Source organism: Python bivittatus, unplaced genomic scaffold, assembly GCF_059951505.1.
Source record: "Python bivittatus isolate LINGU-HERP-01145 unplaced genomic scaffold, Pbiv_v1 ctg000310_np1212, whole genome shotgun sequence".
Classification (NCBI taxonomy): domain Eukaryota; kingdom Metazoa; phylum Chordata; class Lepidosauria; order Squamata; family Pythonidae; genus Python; species Python bivittatus.
This window is the reverse complement of record NW_028277054.1, coordinates 2,052,556-2,077,425: the sequence shown is the minus strand read 5'-3', so window position 1 is coordinate 2,077,425 and position 24,870 is coordinate 2,052,556. Positions and strand designations below refer to the sequence as shown.

General features: G+C 48.3%; 1 protein-coding gene across 3 annotated transcripts in view; it reads right to left on the bottom strand.

Moving 5' to 3' along the window:
- The window catches only part of NOVA2 (NOVA alternative splicing regulator 2), a 38,444-nt gene extending 15,973 nt beyond the window's left edge, over nt 1-22,471 (bottom strand). Inside the window, exons 1-3 of one of the 3 annotated variants that reach the window (XM_088139788.1) lie at nt 22,100-22,471; nt 20,864-21,035; nt 3,274-3,417 (exon numbers count right to left, since the gene is read on the bottom strand). In XM_088139788.1, coding sequence (XP_087995914.1) covers nt 3,274-3,417; nt 20,864-20,948 — 229 coding nt within the window. In that variant the 5' untranslated portion in view covers nt 20,949-21,035; nt 22,100-22,471. Of the gene's footprint in view, nt 1-3,273; nt 3,418-20,863; nt 21,376-21,646; nt 21,836-22,099 lie in introns of those variants that run through there. The other 2 variants (XM_088139786.1, XM_088139787.1) reach the window with 2 other exon arrangements.
- Between the last annotated feature and the right edge of the window lie 2,399 nt (nt 22,472-24,870).

Genomic DNA, 24,870 nt, shown 5'->3' with positions numbered 1-24,870 from the left:
TTCTGCCCACTGCACAGAGCAGTTTTCAAGATGATTTGTTACCAGCTTTTAAAAAGGAAAAATAGAGCATAAACATGATTGATGAGGATGTGGATGATGCAAGGCTGTGATTTTCACTCCCTTCTGATTAGTAAAGGTCATCGGTGATCAAGTAGGTTTTTGTGAATTCAGAGAGAATTATCTCACCCATCAGCACCCAGACATTCTTTTGCAGATGGTCGATGTTTCCCAAATGGCTTGGGAGCAAAAGACATTAAAAATTACATTAAAAATGTTTAAAAAAGAAGGAAGGAAGAAAGAAAAATTTGCTTCGGTGGACCACTTTGATTTGGAAAGAAAAACTGCTATGTGGGGCCACGATCCAAACTGAATCCCTATACCCATTTTCCGCAGTCACAGAGAGAGAGCAAGAACTGCTCAAGGCACAGTGTGAAACATGGCCCCCTAGAATGCTTTACCCCAAAATAAAAGTAGAGAGCTTACAGTACTTTCCCTCGGTTGTTCGATGCTTTTTGAGGACTAGTAGCTTGTGAAATCTAAAGCATTCGTAGCCCGCTGGCATTCCCCAAGCATGAATTTTTGTTTGTCTTTTCCTCCCAGTTTTCCGACAGGCAACCCTGCCCATTGTTCCTGTGTTTTTACAGGGAATTCTATGGAATACACCGTCGGCCACTTCCTCTCAGCTGGGTCACGGATTCTCGCTGGAGATCCTGCGACAGCCTCTCTCCAAAGACCAGGCTGAGGGGCCGATTCGCCCTCTTCCCACGATACCCCCTTCCTTCACCTAGAACCGAATTCCTCGGCTCTCCATCCTGTCGGGGGCCTGATTCCTTTCCTTTCCTGCTCCCCCCTTTGAAACAGACATCCAACTTTCAAATCTGGTTCAGGCCTCAACCCACCGCTCTGGGTACGGCGTCCCGGCCGGTGTCCCGCCGGTCACCTTATCGCAAGGCGCGTTTCCTGCCATTCAATCTGCTTCCCCCCGGCCTGCCCTTCCCGTTTCCTTTCCATTCTCCCCCACCCAAACACGGCTGCTGCAGAATGTCCCGAGCTGCAGCTACAGTCCTGTGGCCCGGCTTTCCAGGGGTGTAAGTTGGGGGGGCTGATTGTAGCGCCCCTGATCATGATCTAGAGGAGGCCACACTTTTTTGCAGGCTGCCACCTCCCCCCGCCACAAAAAATGAGGGGTCTGATTTTTTAAAACGCAGAGGCAATTCTGAATCCAAGCGTCCACCCTCTGCAAAGGAAACTGGAAACTCGGACTTGCTTTCCATCTCTGCCTGCAATAGCTGGATTCCTGACCCAGCTCCAGCAATTCTGCACTCTGGATCTCTCCAAAGCAGCTCTCTTATTCACGCTTACTTAAGAGGAAGCCCTGGGAATCTTGGTCAGTCCCCTGTGACCGCAATTGTATAACCCTGGTCTTCACCAGTTTCTCAAAACTGGTGCAGTGACCCAACTCCTAAACAGCTTGCTTCTTTCTCTCAAAAATGCCACCGGGGTTACTGAATGGTCTGGGGAAAGGCATTCTGCACGTGCTCAGGATCCCCCTTGCCACGTCACCTTTGTATGCTGAAAGTGATTTCGGAAGTTGACTTCAACCTCTAGTTAGACGGATGTGTGTGAGAACCATGTGGCAAACACCCCCCCCCCCATGGTGCAGGCCTGTCTCCATCATGGGATGGTGGTGCTTATCCGGCTACAAGGCTGCGTGTCGGACCAGTCCCACTTTTCACCCGGATTGCCCAGAGAGTCGGAAGGGAGCAGCCCTGCCCTGGGACTAATCTCCGTGGAATGCAAGGGCGAGATTTTTGTAAATGCAGCCGCCAAGGACGCACAGCGCTGACTCCCGCCTGCCTCGCAGCGTCTCCACCGCTGCCAAATCCGGGAGCCCACAGAGGGTTTCCTTCCCCTGGAAGGAAAAGGGGAGGGGAGGGGAGGGGGCTCCCTCCCGGAAGCTGCAAACAAATAGGGCACCTGCTCCCCATCGCCATGGCAACACCATCCCGGCCTCTTTCTCCTCCTCTCCCACCCCGCCCAGCCATCCTTTTGCACCGAGGAGGATTTCCTGGGCAGCCTTTCTCAACCGGCCCTCGAGCGCTGGGAAGGGAAAGCGGCTTAGCCCAGGGTGCCCCACCCGGGGGCTGCCTGTTCTTCAATCCCAGCTGGGATTAAGGAGACCCAAAAAAGCGGGGGCACGCTCATCCTGCCCTCTCTGCCGCGCAGGCTCGCCACGCAGTGCTCCCCGCCCCCATGCCCTGGTGCCGTTCGCAGCTCCTCCGGCGAGCCTTCCCTCCATATGGCGCGCCAGGCCTTGGCTCCGCAGAGGGCTGGCGAGGGTGGCGATGGTGGGAGGCGGGAGGAAGGCTCGGCGGGGAGGCTGGCACAAAGCAAGACCCAAAGGAATACACTAGCTTCCCCCTGCCCGGCAGCCCCTGGGGGCTTGGACTACAACCCCCATCATCCCCCCTCCAACAGGGACACACAAAGCCACCCAGAGTCTAAGCACGGCTCAAACTGCAATGGAGCAAGTCTTTCGCCGCTGATCCCAGGACACCAGATGAGATCTGGCCTCGGGTCCTCCCCGTTTTTACGTGGATTCCCTCGCTATTTCTTTCCACTGAACGTTTCTGCGCATTCGTTTTCTTAAAAAAGAACAAGCGTGGAAAGAAAATGCGCACACGTTGTACAGAACTGATCCTGATACACACAACAGGGGACCCGATATTAAGTTTTTTTATACACAGGCGCTCCTTAGCATGTACGCTTCAAAAAGGTGCTCCTATTCAACACTTTTTGCCCTAAAAGCAAGTGTTCTATATGAAATTATGGAACCCAAACCCACAGAAAACAACTCAGTGCATTTCTGCCACTATGGACGATGAAGTCCACATTTGGAAATCGTATACTTTGATTTCTTAAAAATCGGTGGTGGATTTAATTTACTCTGTGATGCAAACGTGTATCAACCTGCCTCTCAGCTTTGGGTTTTGGTCAAGTTTCCAGAGAAAGCAAACATCTCACCTTGGCCTAGGTCCATAAAACAGGTCATCTTCCCCTTCAAGATGGACCAAAACAAAGTGGTCCAGCTGTGGAATATTCCCATTTCCCCCCCAAGTATTCCATTTTAGGGTTAATACTCATCCAGGAACGTACAAAGTGCCCCACAGTGCTCAGAAAAAAATAATATCCCAGGAGCGAAACAGAACGTGCCACTTCACACAACTTGGCTGTCCGCTGGAGAAATGTGAACTTGCCCAACTCCCCACTCACCTGGGTAGAAATCCTTGGACTTGGAAAGCTTAATAGTGGCTCCAGTTTCTTTCTGCAACTGGACGATGGTTTGGCCTCCTTTGCCAATGATGGATCCAGCGGCATAGCTGGGAATCAGGACCTTAAGGAAGTACTCGCCATCTTCTGCAGGAGAGGAGACAGACACAGAGACGTCTTGTGAGGCATCGCCCAAATGCTAGGTCAAGTGGAAGCCACAACTCTTTCCGGCTATGATGAACCTAGCAAATATCTACTGTGCTTCACCTTTGAGGCCCGTCAAGGAATTGTGTGGCTTTACGTAGCCTTCAGACAAGCGCTGCAAAGGCTCAAAATATGGCAGGAAGATGCGGCTGGAATCCAGCCTTTTCCCCGCAATGGTAGCCCCAGCATCGCTGCATCCCTACAAATAAATTATTCCGCAAAAAACGAAGTCACATTTTCCTAATCTTACAAAAAGGTACCAGCCCATACCACAACCCACCCTTGCTCCCGATTCTTCTGCAAGCCACTGAATCCAGGCCTTTGTTCCCATCCCTGCCTCAGGTTTCTAGCCCTCGTGATTAGTTTGGGATTACAGAGGGATCCTTAAGGGCCAGGAAGAAGGCAGAAATGTTTCTCAACCTTCTGAGAAGGTCCTCTTCCAGCCCACAGAGGTTTCTAGCCTTCAAAGCTACACGTTTCAACAGAGCACATAGGACCATAAATGCAACACCACCTCTTCGGGTCAGGTTGGCACGAGTGATAGTTGGAGAAACCTCAGGAGCCAAGAAGTGGGCCTGAGGAAGCAAATTTTGACTCCATAATTGAATTTTCTGCCAGATATGGAAGTGTTTTAAGGCTCAACACACTTCAAATAGTCTTTTCAGCCTCATTTCAGTTCCCACCAACCCCACTCAGTTCCTCCAAAAACCCACCGTTTTGCAAAGCAAAAACGAGTTAAACACCCACCCCCCTCTGCAACCTGAATGAATAGGAGGCAGACATAAAAAAGAAACATCTGTAATATCTCTAATTTATTTGAAAGCAAGGATGTTGTACACCTAGTATCCTGATTCCTTAAAAGATACCATCTCTCTCCTCTGATCTGATCTGATCTGATCTCTGTTCTGTTCTATTCTTCAGCCCTGAGGACTAGAAGCTTGACTTTGGTTCTGAGTTGAAACGAAGCTGCTTTTTTCCTCATTCACTTTGCCCCCACCCTCACTTTCAAACTCCTCCTCAGAACAGTCCTCCATAAAGTCGGTGGCAGCTGTTGTTTTCTTATGATAGTGTGAATTGTGCTGTTCTACAGTATTTGTCCTCACGTTGCACGAGAATCCAAGGACCCGCAGCTATTTCCAGCCCCAACAAAGAGCCGATCCTGAGGTTGCAGGTTTGGAGCAAAGTGGCCTTGCTGAAATTTAATAAACAGTGCCATCACCTACTCTGCTCTGTCTCCTCACAATGAGAGTATCTTTATAAAAAAGAATGAAGTTACAGTTTTGTACGAGAGACTCAAGCCAACTGATCTGAGATGAACCTGCTAACCCACCAGCCTCCATGGCTCTACTTAAAATATTAGTTTTATGCTGACGTTTGCACTGACTCCATAGCTCAAGCATCTTCAGGTACTGGATATAGTTGGAGGAGAACTCCTGCCACCTCACCTACCCTTTTGATCACATAATGGACACAACTCAGTTTAGAGGTGGAAGAATCAGGATGCAAACAGAGGGAACGGCTTAGTTCAGTGTTGTCCAAACTTGGCCACTTTAAGATGAGTGGACTTCAACTCCCAGAATTCCCCAGCCAGTCATGCTGGCTGGGGAATTCTGGGAGTTGAAGTCCACTCATCTTAAAGTGGCCAAGTTTGGACAACACTGGCTTAGTTGCATTCTTGAAGAGGCACCCAGCTGCGCCCTGTTGGAAGCTGCATACTGCATTAAAGCAACCTCTGGACTGAAGTCTGTTCTTATTGCCTGATTTCACACAACTTGCTAACCCTAAACACCCAGGTTAGGAAATGTACAGCAGGTAATTCAAATATTCAGACGACCATCGCAAACATGTTGAGGCGACAGCTAGGCGGCCACAACCCGCCAAACCACAAGTTCCCCAACCCCGGTTTCGTCTCGTCAAATGGGTTGTGCAAACCCAGGGAAATGACTTTCCGCCATGCTGCTTAAAACCCTCTCTCAGCCCCCTTGAACATAAAAACATTAAATTTGGTTTGGCGTATGGGAAGCATACGGTGAACTGCAAAACAGTGCAGGGAGAAAGCCCACTCCTCTCCAGCATTGAAAAACCATTCCTTTGCTTTTGCTCAGGAGCATCTATTTTTACCTGACCTGAACAGAGGGGTTGCTCTTGCACAGAGCTTACTCCAGAAACAGGCCTGACCTACTTCTGCTTCACTCTCACCTATGCTCAGGAAGATGTTAATGCCAAGGCTGGTGAGAAAACATGTGATCTGGGCCCGTGGCTCCTTCGATTGCAAAGGTCCCCCCTCCCCCAGTGCTAAATCAAAGCTTTCCATTGAGAGAGGCCGAAATTTTGCTCACAGACACGCGCACACACCCCTTCTTTTCGGCAGCTTTAAACAAAAATCCCACAGCCCAGCCTAGTGCCTTGCATCGTTTTCCTTTGTGACCTACCGAAGGGAAGGCAAGGTTCCCCATGGACATCTTTGGGGCTTTTCAGATAGAAGAAAAACACTGATGGGGATAATACGATGGACAGCCCTTTAAATGACAATCGAAGCCGAAGAAGTAGGAAATTTTGAAGTCCTTTTTGGTCACAAGACTAGACCGCATTTGGATAATAAGCTTGACCTAACCCATCTTCCAGATTTGCAAAACAGACTGGATTGTCAACTGGATCCCCAGGATATATTGAAACACACCCACCCACACCCAAGATTAAAATTATCCAAACTTTGAAAATTGCAAGAATGCAGCTGTTCGGTCTTTCACCGGTCTAGTTAAGTGAATTGTACCAACAGAGATTAGACGTTGGGCTCACCTTAGAGGGTTCTAGGGTGACGAGAAACTGATTCCAGGCAACCCAAAGGGAGTTTTCCTTTAAGCCATCCCGAATTTATTGGAATGCCTGTAGCACAATGCCCCTGCTTTAAATAACTTCTGTGTAAGTAAATGCATTTGCTGACAAAAAGACTGATCCATCAAGTCAACAATTTGCAGTGTCAGCCCCCCTTAATCTCTTTCTACCCACCAAGACATCGGGGCAGCGAAAATGCTCAAAATCCAGAAGGGAAGAAGAGTCTCTAGTCACTAATACAGAAAATTAATCGCAGTCTCTAACAATCCTTTTTTTTGGGGGGGGGGGTAGGGCCTGGGAACGGAGAACAACAGACGTTTTGTTTACCCCCTGCAAAATAACTCGGTTTCTTTAAAACATGCTTGCTGTTGCTCGCGGTTACTTCAAGAATCTCTTCCTTTCTTCCTCAAATGTTTGTTTTTGAAGCTGAAGGCAGGAATTGGGGAAGCTTGTTGGACCACACACATGTGCCTTCCTACAAGACAGGGTTGTGAGGGGGTTTTTTTCCTAGCCCTTGCAAGCAGGCCCCGTTGAAAAGTTGATAATCCTAAATCCCAAAAGTGATCATTTTGGTTTAAGCTGCATGATGCTTCTGGAGACAGACTAAGGCAGTCTTTCTCAACCTTGGCAACTTTCAAATGGGTGGACTTCAACTCCCAGAATTCCCCAGCCAGCAAAGCTGGCTGGGGAATTCTGGGAGTTGAAGTCCACCCATCTGAAAGTTGCCAAGGTTGAGAAACCTTGGGCTAAGGCAAATTAGTCCCTAGCAATACATATTAGAAAGAGTTCAGCGGGCCAGGTTTAGTGTATGTAAAACTAATGTTTAATCCATGATTAATATAGACCTTAATGTCTGTATTAGTTCTGAAGTTCCTCTTTTTCTCTTCTTCCAGTGCATCTCGGCAAACTATTCCTTCAATGCCTATCGGCGCGTGTCATCAACGAATGCACGTGTCTCCGTTTCCCTCATGCTTCAGAGGGGTCACAGTTGCATCCATCCAGATCACATGTTTAAACCGTTTCCAGACCTGTGTTAACTACCATGTGTTCCAATTTAACCAAAAAAACATCTTTAAACAGAAGCAACGGTTCCTGGGTTGCTTTGAGGGAATTCAAAACTTCAGGTTTCAGAGCCATATCATGATTGTTAAGCATATGATGTACAAACGTTATCACTTGGAAAATACAGTATTTCCTACACCACCAGCACTACCATACACACACACACACACACACAAATATTCAGAGTGTGGACACGACATCCAGAGCACACACTCACATTGACAAGTAAGATCTTGATTTTTTTTTCTATAACACAAATTCAGTTCTAAGAAGAAATCCCACCTACTGAACATGGCTTTCCCAAATATGCATGCTGGCTGGAGAATTCTGGGAGCTGAAGTCCACACATGCTGACTGGGGAATTCTGGGAACTGAAGTCCACATATCCTAAGTTGCTCGGGTTGAGGACCACTGGATTAGAGGAATGTTTTGGCAAATTGTGCTGCAGTAGTCACAATCTTTTTGCTTTTTTCCTGTCCATTTGGGCCCCTTGAAATAAAAGTGTTTCTCAGGAGGAAGAGAGGAAGAAAGAGAGAGGAAGAAAGTCAACCACATCTATTGTTGGACATCTTCACCTTCCATCCTGTCCTGACACCCCAGAGAGGTTCTCGTGAGGGTTTCTCTAAGCCAGTGTTTCTCAACCTTGGCCACTTGAAGATGGGTGGACTTCAACTCCCAGAATTCTGGAAGTTGAAGTCCACCCATCTGAAAGTGGCCAAGGTTGAGAAACACTGCTCTAAGCAGAAGGATCTTCAGTCCAAATCCACTTAAAAGAATTCCCTCCTGGCTAGATTAAAGCAGTTAAGTCATTAGAACGGTGTCAGAGCTCAAGCTGATCAACCATGAGAAATCAGCTCTTCATCTTTTCCCTGTCCCCATCTGACTCCGAGAGGGTCTGAGAAAGATTTTTGTGCTCTTCAGGGTGACTTTCGCAGCCTCCTTCATTGAAAAGCCTCCTCCTCCCTCTGCCCCCAGCGAGGCTTCTCCCTGGCCTGTCAACACAGGGGAAACAAGGAGACTGTCCTCAGCCACACGGCTTCTGCGCATGGAATCTAAGCATCTGCTTAATGAGGAACCCTTCTCCAAAGCCTTCTTAACTATCTGGAATCATCGTGTCTCCCAAAAGTCACTTTCAATTTAATTATAACTGATGGGAGAAAGTCTTGACCTCCCGCCCATTCAATCAGTGTGACTGGGTGACCTAGAACTCTAAAAATAATTCCTCCATGTTCCTCACCCAGCCTTCTTGGCTCTAAACCCTCTAAACTTCACATTGTAGAACCCGGGCTCATTTTATCTCTCCTTCTCTTTGCATTTTGCAGACCTATCTTTGAGATGAGAATCAGAGTTCCTATCTCCTGTCAAGCCCCTTACTGCCTCTTAGAAATAGCTTCTACCATCCCTTTGGAACGAACCAGGATCCCAGATCCTCTGATCCGGTTTAATAATTGGGCTTGGCTTCCAACCTGGGACAGGAGACCAACAGGCCAACTAAGACGGAGAAGAAACAAACTGTCATGATGTTTTTACTTGTTTTTATCCCTTCTTAGGTACCCAGAGTCATATGTTTGAGATGGGCAGCCAAATGAATGAATGGATGAATCAATCAATCAATTGATTTTATTATCTTTAATAAGCCCAGAACTGCAGCCCTATACCTCAAGAGGCATGTGCAAGAGTAATTAAATACATATGAATAATCAAACCCTAGCAGTGTTTGAGACAAGCCTTCTTCACGTGTCATCATTTCCAAGTACGCAAGGAGGTCTAGCGAGCTCCTTTCTGCTCAGGCGATCCTTATAATACCCATTTCCAAGACAGGCCAACTAAAGCTAAGTGTCCTGATAGCTGGAGGAGATAGTCTCCACCAGAGGTTCCAGATGTCGGTAACTGGAGCAGAGATTTTCACAAAGAACACTGGAGAAGAAGCAGCTTGTATTTCAAACCCAGAAGGGCTGTTCTCCTGTGTGGGCAGAAGTCCAGGCTTCCACTATTTATAAGCCAGGCCCAGTCAGTCTAGACCTGCTTTACCATAGCAACGTTCAGATGTATGGACTTCAACTCCCAAAATTCCCCAGCCAGCAAGGGGAATTCTGGGAATTGAAGTCCATACATCTGAATGTTGCCAAGGTTGAGAAACACTGCCTTAGGAGATGAGCAAGCTAGGCTGCAGCTTCAAGCAATAATGTTTTCAGTTTCCAGCATCAAATCTTCTTTTCCACCTTATTAAATCCACAGCCATCATCGCCCCTCTTACAGCCATGCTCTCTTTATTGTCATCTCAGCGTCATCCACCGGCCCCCTGCGCGCATACAGCAACACCCCTTGAACATAAAATATGGAGCGAATGAAGGCTAAAGACGAGTGCCGTTCTAAAAAATAAACCAGTTAAAAGATGAGGTTGACCAATGTCTACTTTGCACAAATTAAATGCCCAAAATAACAACATCCCACCTGTTGGAAGAGTGCAGGACCAACACTTCACTGATGTGAAGCATCTTTGTTCTTCAGCATCCATGGGCCCTGCTAACAACTCCTTCTGCCAGGGAGAGAAGACCCTTCCTTCTGCAACTTTGGTTCTGGCAGCCAGAGAAAGACCAGGGGGTTGGCAGGCAAAGAGCCCCATGTTCCCCCTGGCTGGGAAGTCTGGCCTGAATTACTGGAGGACTCTTGCCAACCAGCAGAGACTAACCCCTCAACTAAAACTCAAAGCCAACCTGCTTTGAGATTAGGCTGTTTCCTTGGTACCTTCAACGTGGTTCCTACAAGAGGTGGAGAGACGTCAGTGGCAATCTTTTTCAAAGATCTGTAGCTTTTTGTTCAGTAAAAACCACCCTTAGGTGGTAAAACATGACTGAGGTTTACAAAGTACTAGATTGGTTAAGTTTCCATGATACATTACTGCTTACGTAAACTAGAGTTTGTTGAATTAACCCAACTGTCTGCCCCAAACTAACCTCACAGGCTGGGTTTCCACAGTGCACTGAGTCACTAACTCCATCTTAGCCTAGTTCTGATACCAAGATCCACTTTTATTTTCCTAAACTAGAGATCCTTTTCTTTTTCCACAAGACCACCATTTTACATCAGGCAGCACAACTTAACAGGAGACCAGCTATGGCTCTCTCCTGCTTGGACATGATGCAATTGGTTTGGTTTTCTCTTAGCATGTTGCATGAGCCCAGCCACTGGGATCTGTAAGCCAAGCATTAAGAGTTGAGGTGATGGGGGAGCCAGCTTGTAACCTGGACATTTGATTTGGCTTGGCATGTTCAGTATCTTACTCATGCTTCTCCGTGATTTACGATTTAGTCCATTGCACAAATGCACCCAGTCATGATTTGTTCAGTAAACTAGGGTTAAACAGACTATGATTTAGTGCAATGGGGAAAGTATTAGTTGGGACGCTGGGATATGCCAAGATGGATTATTATCTATGCTGCTTGGGAACAAGTCTTCAACTTCTGCAGGGAAGGGCCTTCTCCTGCCCTCTTCCTCCCTCCCAGATCTTTACTTCTGCTGAGATGCAACGTTAGCTGGGCTGTGTAGCCGCCGCTTTGTGGTTACCTCCCCTGCTGATCCGGCCACAAGGCTACCTTAGCAGCAACATCTCCTCTTTACTCTCTCTGTGGATTAGAAGCTACTCCTCACCCCCTTGGGCTTTCCCCCCCCAGCCCTGCCTATTAAGAACTTTTTTTAACTGAAGGTGAGAGGGAGGGAAGAGGTGGCACGAAAGTGCTGCCCATCAGCCTGCCCTGGATGTGCCACTCCTGGTCAGTGCCTGCCCGTGGGCAAAAGTCTGCCAAGTTCAAAACCTTGCCTCTGCTGCCCAGTGACCAGATGACCCTCTTCACCAGCAGCGGCGTGAGAGATGGAGCTGCGACCAGATTGGCCACATCTAAGGTCAAAGGATGATCTGCTCTGGCCCCCAACCTCACCCTCCCCACTCTTGGGCTCTCTTCCTCCTGGTGCGCCAGCAAAGGCGTGACTAGGACAGCTGCAAACAGCTGTGAGAGCTTTCCAATCTGAAATTACAAATCATCAACTGCAAATCAGGGATTATAACTCCTCTCCATCCGTTCTTCCTCACTCTGTGTTGTGATGATCACGACAGGACTGGGGCAGGATCCTCGAAATGGTCTGAAAAATGGCCTCTTTAGGGGCATGATTTAATCTCTTTCCAGGGCGGGGGAGCAGCCTGGATTAGCCGTTCCTTCTGCCAGCAGGCCAGGGAGACAGAAAGCCCCAAGACTAGTAACAGAAATATTTCAGGGATGCTCTTCATGGTATGTGAATCATGTCTGAAAATAAACACAAGCGTTTCCTAGCATCTTGGGTCTTGCAAGCAGTAGCCAGAGATCTGGCTGCCAAACCCTGAATTTGTGGTGATGAACAAGCTATAGTTGGCTGTCACCGAACAGACAGTTTGAAACGAGCTTACAAACCATAATGGATGGGATCACATAACCTTCTAAGCCTGGTATGTTTGTGTGAACTAAACCATTGTGGGTTGTAATGGTGAGTACAGTATGTTACTGTAGTACAATCTTGTGGCTTGTAATATACATACACCTCTCACACAAGTGTGCATGTGTATATAAACCTTTCATTTTCATTCATAAAATGATTGGAAAATATTTTATTTATGAGGTTTTTTTAAAAAAATAGTGTTCATTTTAATGCATGATCTCTAAAACACTATTTCAAATTTAAACTATTATAATGCTATTATAGCAATATATAATAGTATATAGATCATTGAACAAATCAACCCAGAGTTCTCACTCGAGGCACAAATGACCAGGCTCAAATGATCCTACTTCGGACACCTTATGCAAAGACCTGGCTCTCTGGAGGAGGCTCTAATGGCTGGGAAAGGGGGAAGGAAAGAAAAGAGGAGGATGACCAGCAGCAAGGTGGATGAACTCAGTTACGGTGGCAATAAATGCACCATTGGAAAGCCTGAAAGACCAGATTAGGGACAGACTGTCATGGAGAAGATCTATCTATGTGCCCACTAAGAGTCAACAGTGACTTGATGGTTCTTCATCATCATCATCATCAGAACATAATTTGAAAAAGCAGCTGGAAATATGTTTTGGCACTACTTAAAAGACTAATTAAATTACAGGTGACATAACACCCTCTTCCCCCCAAAGGCCTCCTGAATGCACACTGAGCTCCTCAAAAAGGAACCCATTGGGAGATCTTGCAAGTAAGTCACACGGAGTCTGGGCTCTTGTGAGTCCAGAAAGATCTTGGTGTTTGGAGAGATGGACTTCCTTGTATGGAATACATGGAGGGACGTTAAGATATTCCATTGTTTAACCACCTATTGTATTGGGAAATTTCTTGCATCTCCCAAGAGCTGGTTTTCAAAACTGAAATACTTTCTCTCCAAGATTTATTCAGGATTTCTCCCCACTAAACTTTTGAGAAATGGCAACTGCCTGTTAATTGAGCATTTTCCATCAAGCTTATCTTCTCCTGCCTCTCGCCAGGATTTGTGAATGAGAGACAAACTCTGTAGTCTCCTAGACATCGTATCTGCAGGATATGGTCAAAATAGTCAAGACAGTGGGTGCAACAGTGTGATCAAATCTCTGCCTGTTTTTTATGTGTGCCGCACATAAAAAACAGGCAGAGCTTCAATCATCCCTGTGTGGATGATTCTCAACTGGAATTCTTTTACTGAAGACCTCTTTGATCTGGAGAGCATGTAGGTCTTCCCACATCCACATAAAGGAGTTGTCTGCCACCTGCACATGGCCAGAGATGCGTAACTCGGCTTGTCAGTTGTAACTTGACTCCTACTCCCATTTCGGCCTCGTGAGGTGACAGCTCCTAGCAATCCTGGCTGATCTGAAAACAGTTAAGCAGGATCTGACCAGTTAGGGTTTAGATGGGAGAGCACTAGGAAATCCCACCGCTGGGAAATTGGAAAGAAAGAAAGAAAGAAAGAAAGAAAGAAAGAAAGAAAGAAAGAAAGAAAGAAAGAAAGAAAGAAAGAAAGAAAGAAAAGAAAAGAAAGAAAGAAAGAAAGAAAGAAAGAAAGAAAGAAAGAAAGAAAGAAAGAAAGAAAGAAAGAAATTTGCTTCCAGATTGCAGACAAGAAAATGACATGGTTGTGTCCCTGAAATGACCAGGAACTGGGCTCAACTCAAAAGAAACTTTGCCTGTATTGTTAGACACATTGACACTAACCTAAGAACTGATTTGCCAACTGGGAGCCAAAGATTTTTGTGAGTTTGAGGCGCTGTGTGAAATCTATACTTTAGATCAATGGGAAGGTTAGCCATGGTTTTCCCCTTTGGTTAACTCTTAAAGGATCGAGGCCAGGCAAATCGGTAGCAATCACAAATCTGATATCTTTAGATTTCCGAAAACGGCCACTGTGCTTCAGTTTGATTTCTGTCTCTCTGTTGGCATTTGATCTATTCCCAGCCCCTTAGCCAGTGTTTCTCCAACTTGGCAACTTGAAGATGTGTGGACTTCAACTCCCAGAATTCCTCAGGCTGGCTGGGGAATTCTGGGAGTTGAAGTCCACACATCTTCAAGTTGCCAAGTTGGAGAAACACTGCTCTAAACCTTCTAACTCTTTTATGAGCAACTTTGACACATCACCCACCAGAACAGAGTGGAGATAGGTTGGGATCCTGGCAACGTTTTGAAATTCAAGTCCCATCATTCCTGGCCAGGAATCGTCAAGGATGATGGCAGTTGTAATCCCCCTGAGAGCTGGATGGCCCTGACCCTGGCATTTCCCCCCAGGCACTGGGGCCAGGATGTTAGTCCAGCCCAGTATGCGTTTTTTATTACATGTCAAGGCGTGTTTTGTTCAAAGGCTTGGCCGCACTGTACTGTATTGCATGTCTTTTATTTTACTCTTTTGGGGCCACCGTTAGCCACCCAGAGTCACTCGGTAGAGATGGGCAGCCTTTTATCAATTAAATTAAATGAATCAATCAATAAAATGTTTGACAGCCGCAATCACCCAGCCCTGCCAGTGGAAAATTTGTTTCACTTCTTTCTAGCCTGCCTCTGCTGACTTGAAATTCAAGATATCATACAGAGAGAGAGACCCAGACATATATATTTCAACCCTTCAAGCCATTTCCACAACAATCTGTCCCCCAAAAGCAAGATGCTGGTGGCAGCATTCCCTTGGTCTGGTGTCCCTTGGCTCAGCCTTGCTGAATGGGCTTCGACTCCCCGAATTCTTCTGCCAGCAAGGCCACTGCTAAGAATTCTGGGAGTTAAAGCAGCATTGTCCTGTCCCATTAGGGTTTTTCCAGGATTTAGGTTCTTATACTAATCGATAGTGTCTACAGAGACACATGTATTGCTCAACTATACCCAGTATACTAGATCTACTCAATGAGTCAATCCACTCTCGGTCACTGAGAGACTCACATTTTAGCCCTGGAAGGACAGTGTGTCCCCCCCCCCCGCCCCCCAATTGGTCATCCAAGACTTCTCTTCCCCTAGTTTAGCCTTCCCCAACGTGTTGGAGTCTAAACTCCCTCAGCCTGGGAGTCACCAGATTGAAGAAGCCTTCACATTTGATTGTGTCCTTTGTATACATCAACATAGTGTAGGTTCTTTTAAAAAAAGAAAAGAAAAGAAAGAAATGAACGTGCAAACTGTCATCCACTCTCTTGGAGAAAGTCTTATTTAGACTTCTCATACAGATCTGTGCACCTGACCTTTTCTCTCTTCTATCAATATGTGCCTTGCAGATTGACATTCAGCAACATGGATTAATAATCTCTTCTTCAAATTCCAACCCCCTTCTGCTTGCTCCTTTTCAGGTCCTTCTCTTTGCCACTACTTAGATCCTCCCCACTACGGTGGAGAGTCAATTGCAGTTCTGCCTGTAGTTTATAATACAGATAGTGCTCAATTTACAACCACAATTGGGGTCAGAACTTCTGTCGCTAACCAATATGGCCGTTAAGGGAGTCGCACCTGATTTTACAATCTTTTTTGCCGTGGTCATTAAGCGAATCCGGCTTCCCACATTGACTTTGCCTGTTGGAAGCCCCCTGGGAAGGTTGCAAATGGCGATCACGTGGCCCCGGGACGCTGCAACTGTCATAAATGCATGCCAGTTGCCAAGTGCCCAAATTTTGATCACATGACTGTGGGGACACTGCAACAGTTGTAAATGCGGGGACCGGTCGTAAGTCACTTTTTTCAGCACTGTCATAACTGTGAACGCTCATTAAACGAATGTGCATTAAGTCAAGGACTACCTGTAGAACTCTAGGATGGAACGGTTGGGAGGATCTAGTCCATCATCTAGTCCAACTACCTGTCCAGTGCAGGAATCCACCACTATAGCATCCCTGTCAGATGGCCATCCAGCATCTTCTAAACACTTCCAGCAAAGGAGAGCCCACCGCTTCCCCAGGCAGGCTGCTCCATTGTGGAATCGTTCATATTGTTAGGAAATTTTCCTGACGTCCAACCAAAATCTACTCCCTTGTAATTTAAAGCCATTGCTTTTTTTCTAGTCTTCTGGAGCAACTCTGAATGATACTGCCCTGTCTTCTACCTGTGAATGATGGCTTGCTTGCTCTGAAAGTCTCCTTCTATCCAATGCCTTTCCTTAAGTTTCTTTGGTGCCCTGAGACCATGCCCACTGCCAGCATCAACCCAAACTCCCTTTAGATCAGGGACAGAATAGGAAACCTGGTGTCTGTGAGCCTCCATCTACCCGTGGGCCCCTCCCTTGGAGCCTAGTAGGTTCTCTGCACATAGGGGAGTTTTCCCCCCAATTATTTATTTTTTTAATGGCATCTGGAATGCTACAAAACAAAGTGCCAGCCTGTAACATCCTCATAATATCCAAGGTGCCTCTAGGCTCCTTAGATCTCAGAAAGTAAGGAGGGCAGGGGATGGTTCCCAGCTGATGAAAAGGACAACAGCAAATAAGGTCAGGCAGGTGGAGAACATCTTGGAAGAGAGGAACAACTTCAGCAGTTTGCCTTCTGGTAAATGGTGGCTTTGTGACTGGCCAGGCAGCCATTTTGTGAAAGCACCCCCAATATACTCTCTCAAAGTTCCACCAAAATTGCCAGTCCCTTGCTTTGGTTTATCTGGAAGAGGCGTCTTAAACTAGGGGTCCTGCCAGCTTACAACACCCACCCACCCGCAACTCTCTTAGTATCAAGCACCAATATTGTGCTTCTCTTGGAATTCAAGAGAAGACTACATTTTTTTCACTTTTTTTTTTCACTTGCACTGTCCCCAAATGTTCTGTGCCTTGTAAAAGTCCAGATTGCCACCCCAACGCTAATATTTCATTTACAACGTTCAGGAACGATCTGGAAATGGTAAAAAGTCCTCGATTTCAGAATCATATCCAGGGAATGAAATGGAGCTTTTGGACCACTGCATTTCTGAGTATTTCTGGTGCCAGCATGCCTCGGAGCACAAAAATCTGCCCTACCAAGCCCAATAACTTCTTTGCTCCTTTTAGGCAAGAAGTATCTGAGGGCTGAACTGGATATACCAAGCTGGAGCTCTATTATTCGGGCGGCATGGCACACTTTCAGGATTAGTAGGTGAGCCACCACACATTCAAGGGTTCCCATCGTAAGCATGCCTCTAAGGCAGTGTTTCTCAACCTTGACCACTTTAAGATGGGTGGACTTCAACTCCCAGAATTCCCCAGCCAGCCATGCTGGCTGGGGAATTCTGGGAGTTGAAGTCCACCCATCTTAAAGTGGCCAAGGTTGAGAAACAATGCTCTAAGGTCCTAAATGACCAAGTGATCCTCTGCTGGGGCACTGACTCAATCCTAAAGGAAAACCTCAGCCCCAAAGAATCCAAGATCACCTGGGAAGAGGATCTCCTTTCCTTCTTCCTCCATAGGAGACTCTCGTTCTACATAACAGCAGAGGAGTTAGGTGTTTTGGCGTCCCAGAAGGTATCTTCCATCTACTTCCCTGCTTCCTTTCACTTGTACCAGTCAGCTGTCTTGATCTCAAGAAAACGCATGGCTCCTCAGAGACTCCCTGAGTTGTGACAGATGCTTACAACTCCCATCCATCAAGGAAACAGACAGCCGCCCAGGTAGGCGGTCTTCACACAACACGCTTAGCCAGATCCGTTGCAAACCTAGTGGCTGCGTTCAGACCCGGTGCTAAGCTTGGTGAGTTTTAACCACCGTTCGTACTTTTGGGTGCGTGTGTGCGTAGCTTTGGGTGTGGTGAGGATCCAGCCCATTTGATGGTTTTATGGTGGAAGGAAAAGGGCAGACCCCAAAAACAGGTGAATCCAGGAACCAGGCCAAGCACGTTGGGTGCGTGACTTAATGAAACGCTTCATGCAAACCACTAATTGCTCATTTTATTGGGATTTGGCTGTTGAAGGCATCTTGTCTTGAAAACAACAACAACAACACAGCTCCATGGTGAGAAGAGTTGTTTACTCTCGCAAACTTCTAAAGGCGTTGATTCACCGGCTCCTTACGCTCTGCCCCACTGCTTTGTGAATAGGGCTCCCTTGTGCCGGCAGGAGCTGTAGTTTCTTTCTGTATTAATTCAGCCCCCCCCCCCAAAAGGTGAAGAACCACTTGGTCGGGGGGGGGGGAGAAATCTCTTTTTTGCCTTGAAATCGGCCTGTGGGTCTCCCTTCCTCTACCCTCGCAAGCGAGCTTTGGACGGGGAGGAGTTGTCTCTGCAGCCATTTTGAGGAAAACAGACAACGTCCCTCTGCTCCAGCCAGCAACGGACTGCTCCCAATTTGTTTTCTTCCGTACCAAAAAAGAACTGAGCGTTCATCATGCCACCAGCATGAAGGAGAGACGCAAAAGCAAGGTCAGGCTGGGACATCGCGAAGTCTATCCAAACTCCAACATCCCACCTCGTCTTTGGAGGCTCATGACGAGGCTCCCAGCTAAAAATACCAGTCTAGATTCATCTTCAAGTGCTACCTCAACAGAACGCTCTGCATGGCATTAGACTTCGCCATGCCCTCCCAACTTCATAGCCTCTGTCACCACAAACTACCCAGTGATCCCGTCAGCCATGCTCCTGTGCCCACAACTAGAGATTCAGCGGCTCTCTGTCTTCCTTGGGTCACTCTCCAGCTGGTGATGCAACAGTGACTCTGTCCTCAGCCAGGAAGGCCTGGTTGTCTACTATACTGTAGTAGAGACCGCCTGGTCTTGATGGTGGTTCCCAGGGACCCAGTACACCCAGCGCTGGGATTACCCGCTGGCCACGAAAAGCCAGAATTAATCCAATCATTTGCATTCAAAACCCTCTTCCTATTCTCGCCCTTCTTACTTGCTCCAGCAACCCGACATCCTTCCGTGAAAAAAACGAAACACCCAACTTTATCCAGTAGAAACCATCCCACCCCATTTGACCTTCACCCCCGTCTCAGTTCACGGCACACGCACACATGCACAGATGCTCCTCCAGTACCCACAGGCTCACTCACCTCCTGGATGGGCCGTGAGGCCTGCATAGCTCTCACTCTTGCGCATTTCCACAGCAATCCGCGTCCTTTGCAATGCACGCTAGGTACTACTAACACATCTCTGTACACTCCCTCCCTCCCTCCCCCCTGTAGTGCCATCAAATTCACTCCCCTTCTCCCTCCCTGAAATCTATGCTGGAATCAGCCTGATCGGCCATCCTCCACCCAGACCTGTCCGTCATTAAAAGCCAAGTCGACGCAGGACCAGCCAGGCATTGAACTCAATGGCCTTCTGCAGCAGCACCCACCAAGCCTCTCTAGCTCCATCTTCTTGGATGCAGCCTGCTCGGGACAGCCACCAAACTGGGGGTCCTCCTTGCTTGCCGTTTTTCTCCTTCCTTCTCCCTTGAGCCCCAACTGGCTATTCAGGCCTCCTCTCCTAACATTATTTATTTCAGATCACTCTCATCAGAACATGGTCATAAAGCAGGACATTTTCCTCCGAGGAACCCAAGGCTGTTTCCAAGCAATATTTATTGCTTTTTGCCCTAACGCCGCAGCTCCCAAGCATCTCAAAATGTTAATTACATCTAGAGGGTGGTGTCAGCGTTGAATCCCTGCCTGTGCAGCCACGCGTTTCGATGGGTGCTTATACAGCCTCATCATCGTTCTGAGCAATAAAACAGAACCAGATGCAATCACGACGTAATAATAATACTAATACTAATACTAATACTAATAATAATTCTATTCTTAGAACTGTGTAGGAACAAAAACAAAAGCACTTGAAAAATCACAGAATCAAAGTTGCCCTTCACAAAAGCAGCCCAGCTGGTCTGAGAAAGAGAAAGGAAGGAAGGAAGAATATGCTACTTTACAATTCCTATTTTTTAGGCAACGTGATGACTAGAATCCACACCTCAAGGCCAATCCTTTTTAAAGCATTTTTCCACATTCAGAAAGGCAGAACAGAATGCACATCAAAAAGACCCGAGTCTTGGTTCTTAGTTGGCATAGTCCCTCCTTCCTTGCCCAGAAATCCCTGGATCACACAGTCCCCTTTGGCATCCTTGCTTTCGTTCACATTTTCACATCCTTCCCCTCTCCATTTCCTCAGCTGCAGAGGGGAGGGGGAGAAAGAGGGGGCTGACAGGTTTTGCATAGTCTCTGTGGGTGAAAAAAATTAATCTTTCCACTCCCTTTCCCTCCCAAGCAGACAATTCGACTCCATTTTGACATAACCAGCTGCAATGGGCTAGGGTGAAAATTTGCCGGGAAACGTGGATTCATGGAAAAAGAGGTGTGCTGGAGTAATCTTTTGTGTGCTTCCATGCATACACACCCCTTTCAAGGGAGGAAATACAGGAGATGGTAACTGAGGCAGGTTTCAAAACCAGAGACAGGCTGGGGAAGGGAACAACTGGATTCCCCCAGACCTTCGGAGCCAGGATGGTGCTGAAGCCAGAACAGAGAGGATTCCTCTTTTGAATCAAGCCCTGCAGGGAATGAGATGGAACCCCTGGTCCTGGGGGTGGAGGGGGGGAAGCCACATATTGAAGGCTGGGAGAAGAAAAAGGGAAAGAAAAAAAAGGGGGGAAGAGGAAGGAAAAGAAGGGGGGGGCAAGAGGAGAGGAGAAAAATGGTGGTGGTGGGGATAAAATAGATTTGAGGGGCTTTGATGCCATGATAGAGAAAGAGACACCGGTTGGTTACCCCCCTCCCCAGAAAGAGAAGAGATTCTTTGGGGAGATTCAGACATGGGAGGGGGGAGAATGTTTTGCAGGAAAGACCTGGGGTGTCAGTCAGAGACAAGCATATTTAGGAAGTAGGCCTCCACAAGCATGGGGCAGGGGGTCTGAAGGAGCTCGGTGTCCCTGTACCGGTTCCCCCAGACCCCTCCCCAGCCCAGCCTCTGGAGGACGTTCACCTTGCAGTTTGGGAAGCCGGCGCGCGGGGGTGTCTGCACGGCTGATTTCCTCACTCTTCAGATTCTCTCCCCCCTCCGCCACCGACCCAGTCCGTGCCCCCCCCGCCCCTCCTCAGCCCTCAATCTACTCACCTCCCGTATTGCTTCTCTTGGTGCTAATGGCTTCGGTGGGGGTCTCCAAGGGCCTTTTCCTGGAGTCGGGAGGATCCGAATCCATGGGGGGTTGCGGAGCGGCTTGGGGGGGCTGCTGAGGCTGGGGCCCCCCTTGTTGCTGCGACGGCGGCTGTGACGGCGGCGGCGGCTGCTGAGGTGCCGAAGGAAAGAGGCCGTTCTGATGGACCGATCCACCTGCCATCATTTTCAAGCCGATGGCGCGGAGGATTTCCCCCCCGCGGTACCCGTGAGACTCCAGCAGGGGGAGGTGGGGGGGAGAGATGCTCAGATTTTAGGGAGGGGTGGGAGAAGGAGGAGGGAGGTGTGTCCAGCTAAGGAAGAGCGGAGACATCCAGGTGAAATTGACCATAGGAAGTGAAATTGACCAGGCGAGAAGGGAATTGGATGGGTGGGTCGCCGAGTCCTCCTTTTCTGATGTTCCCCTCTCTCCAGCCCTCCTCCTCCTCCTCCTCCTCCTCCTCCTCCTCCTCCTCCTCCCCCCAAGCCAAGAAAAATCCGAAAAGCGGGGAAGGGAGAGGTTTAACACCCCACAAAGGAAGGGAGAAGCAAGGAAGGAGAAAAAGATAGCCCAGCCCGCCCGCCCCGAGAGTCCCCCTCTATTTAGTTTGCGAGGGGAAGCCTAGGAGGGTGCTTAGCGAAGGGGGACGGGGGGGAATAGAGGCGATTTAGGGGCGGCGGGGGAGCCCCGGGACCTGCGGAGGTGGAAGGAAACGGGAGGGGGGAGAGGGGAGCGAAACCCACCGAAGCGCGTTCGGAAAGAGAGAGAAAGGGCGAGAGAAAAGCAGCAGCTTCGCTTTCCCCGCATCCCTCTTTTACCCGGCCGGGGGTGGCACTGGCGGCGGAGAGAGCAGCCCAGCCCCTGACGTGAAAGGAGAGACCCACCTCCCTCCGTCCCCCCAGCAGATTGGCTGCCAGGAGCTGACAAGTGAAGCGGGGGGGGGGGTGGAGTGGCACGGAATGAGAGAGAGGAGCCATTCTTCCCGGGAGGGGGAAGCAGCTGGGCGGGAGGGAAGGAGGGAGGACAGAAGAGGCAGCTGCGAGGGTGGGGTGGAGGGCAGAGCCGATGGGGAAAGGAAAAGGGGGGGTCTGTCCTCTAGTGTGCCGTTCATCCCCTTCTTCCTCCTCCCTCCCTCCCTCCCTGCCTCCTGTGCTTTCCTACCCGCTCGGCTGCCTTCCTGAATCCTCCCAGCCTACCTCTCAGGGCTGTTAGGAGGCTGACGGCGGGAGCGAGAAGCAACGCCCAGAGCCACGGAGGGGGGATGCGCAGAGCATCAATGAAAAGACCCTCTGCCTCGGGGAGCTGCCCTCCAGCCCCGCTGCTGGGCGGTAGGTCCGAAGCCCAGAGGCTGGGAGGGCCATGCAGGGGCGGTGCCACCCTGAGCGGGCTGTTCTGCTCTGGCCTCTGCCAGCCCCGGTTTCCACGGCGCCCCCTCCCGGGAAGCTCTCCTGCGCGTCCACACCGTGCCCCGCGGGGGCTGCCGTTGCAGAAGGGCGCGGATTGTTCCCACCAACATTTGCCTTAAAATCTACCGCAGGAGAAGGCGGCCGAGGCACTCTCGCTGCTGCTTCGTAGCGCCTCGCTCTTTTCTGCCCTTGCCCGAGGGACGCGGCGTCAATGTCCCCGGATGGGCAAAATGTGAACTGGGCAGGTGTTCCGCCTGCAGAGACCTGAAGCTGGGAGGAATGGGGATTAATCCATCCCAGCCGGAGTAACAAAATACGCAAACGGGGACAAGCCTGACCAAAAACCTTAGTTTCTGTTACAGTCTTTTCCCAGTAAAATGATTTCAGATCGCAGGGCTCCGCTTGCGACCCCCAGAGAGCCTCCTATAGTGAGTCGGTCAGTCAACAGCATCCACCTTTCAAAGCACCAAAACTTCACTGATTAAAAAGAAATTTCTGATAACCATTTTTTGTAAAATAACTCCTAGCTAATTTATGCACCTCTGAATTTCTCTATATTCTCTGTTTCCCTAGTCAAATAACATTGAAAGTGGGGGTGGGGGGTGGGGATTCGACTTAGAATTTACTTAGACTTCCACATAATTTCTCTGCCAGTTTAAGAAGCCACATCCAGGGGCCCAGGGGCCCATTAACCACCATGTCCCTTGCAGTTAAGTTGCACGATAGCACCACCTCCTGACATCCAGCAAGATTGTGTCACTTTTGGGCATGCTTTTTTAAAATGTGCCTTTAAAAAGCCTAAGATATCACATTGCTAAAGCTATCTGTTCTGACCCACTCTGTGTAGGACTTCCCAAGAATACAATTAAATCATATTTTATTGTGGAGCAAAGCTCTGGGCATGCACCAGTTCTGCAGAAACATTTAAAACTGCCAATTTTAACTTCCTATGAATCTTAGCTTTTTCATTAAAACCAAACTTCCAAAGTTTCTAGCCCTGAAGGGTGCAAAGATACCTTAGAAAAAGCACTGGGACATTTTGGAAGCCCTAGAAAAATTGCTGAATACGAGTGCAGCTAAAAATAAAAACACAAGTCTTTATACTGTTATGCTTCTGTTTCTCTGTCATACCCAAAGACGGGTTTCACACATCACACTAATCCTATTATGGTTTTGTGCAATGTGTGAATCCATTCAAACTCACCTCCTATAGGGATGGAAGCACCACAGCCATGATCCCTTTCCAGAGGTTATGGACCCAAAAGGAGATACAACATCTTCCACTGAAACTATGGATTCACCCCCAAGTTTCCTCTAATACAAGTGTGTTCCAGCTCTGTCTGCAGTGAGAAGCAGAGATTCTTAACATAGGACATTTTATAGCGCATGGGGCCCATCAGTTGTTTCTCTCTCTCTTTTTACTTGCTCCACAGATCCAACCTCCCACATAAGCACAAAAATAAATGAACTGCGTTTCTGAGGACCTCAGCATCTTGTCCAACAGAGCCTGAAATGGGGATGCTGAGCTACTTAGAAAATCCTGGCTGGTGATAAATTTGGCCCCAATCCTGCTCACAGCTACGGACTTTCAATGCCATAAACAACCGGGCTGTGGTTTCAAGATCCATCTATAATCAACCCTTGGATGCTCTCTCGGGATATTATATTATTTCATTTTCATCCTTTTCCATAACCCTTTCTCACACAAAGACTTTAGGAACATACCTTAGTAAGCCAATCTTTGCCTAACCATAGTTTATTAGCAGTCAGGGTCAAAAGTGGCTAGCTGGATCAAAGGTCTGCTATGAAGTGAGACCTCATCCTATGTTCAGATCAGATGCTCTGGAATCCAAGCAGGCCTTTGGCCAGTGCACTTAGCGAGCCATTCAGACGGACATCCCTTCCTCAGCCGTGACTTTGATGTTCATGGACTTTGAGCAGGTGGTCAGTAGCTTATTCTCAGTTTCCCCAACCTCTATAATGGGCATGAAAAGGAGGGAGGGAGGGAGGAAGGAAGGAAGGAAGGAAGGAAGGAAGGAAGGAAGGAAGGAAGGAAGGAAGGAAGGAAGGAGAAAAAGAGAGAGAGAAAAAGAGAGAGAAAGAAAAAAAGAAGAATCATATGCAATGAGATGTGCTGAACACCCCCACCATTAGCAGATCTAGGAAAAGCTAAAACGGAGAATACTGCAGCCTCTTTCAGGCCCTCTCTGCTTCTCAAGTGAATGGGGGGCGGAGGGGGGGGAGCCTTGAGCAGATGGGCTTTTCATCCTGGCAGCCTTTGGCCGGCTCAATAGCGAGGGGGGGGCAGCAAGTCAGTGGAGAACAGCTCCTGAATGTTAAGCGACTGGCCATTGTCTTGGGCGGCCCATCTGTCTGTCCTTTCCTGCTTGCCTATTGTCCACGGCTGACACAGCTGGACTCTGTGCAGCCTGGACACCCCCCCCCCCCCCACACGCAGTCTCCAGAGCCTCCCACCCTTCGGCTGAAGAAGCCCTCAGTCCTGCTGTCTGACTCCAGGCAAAGGGAGCTGAGCCCCCTTGTCTGCACCAAGGAACCCCCAT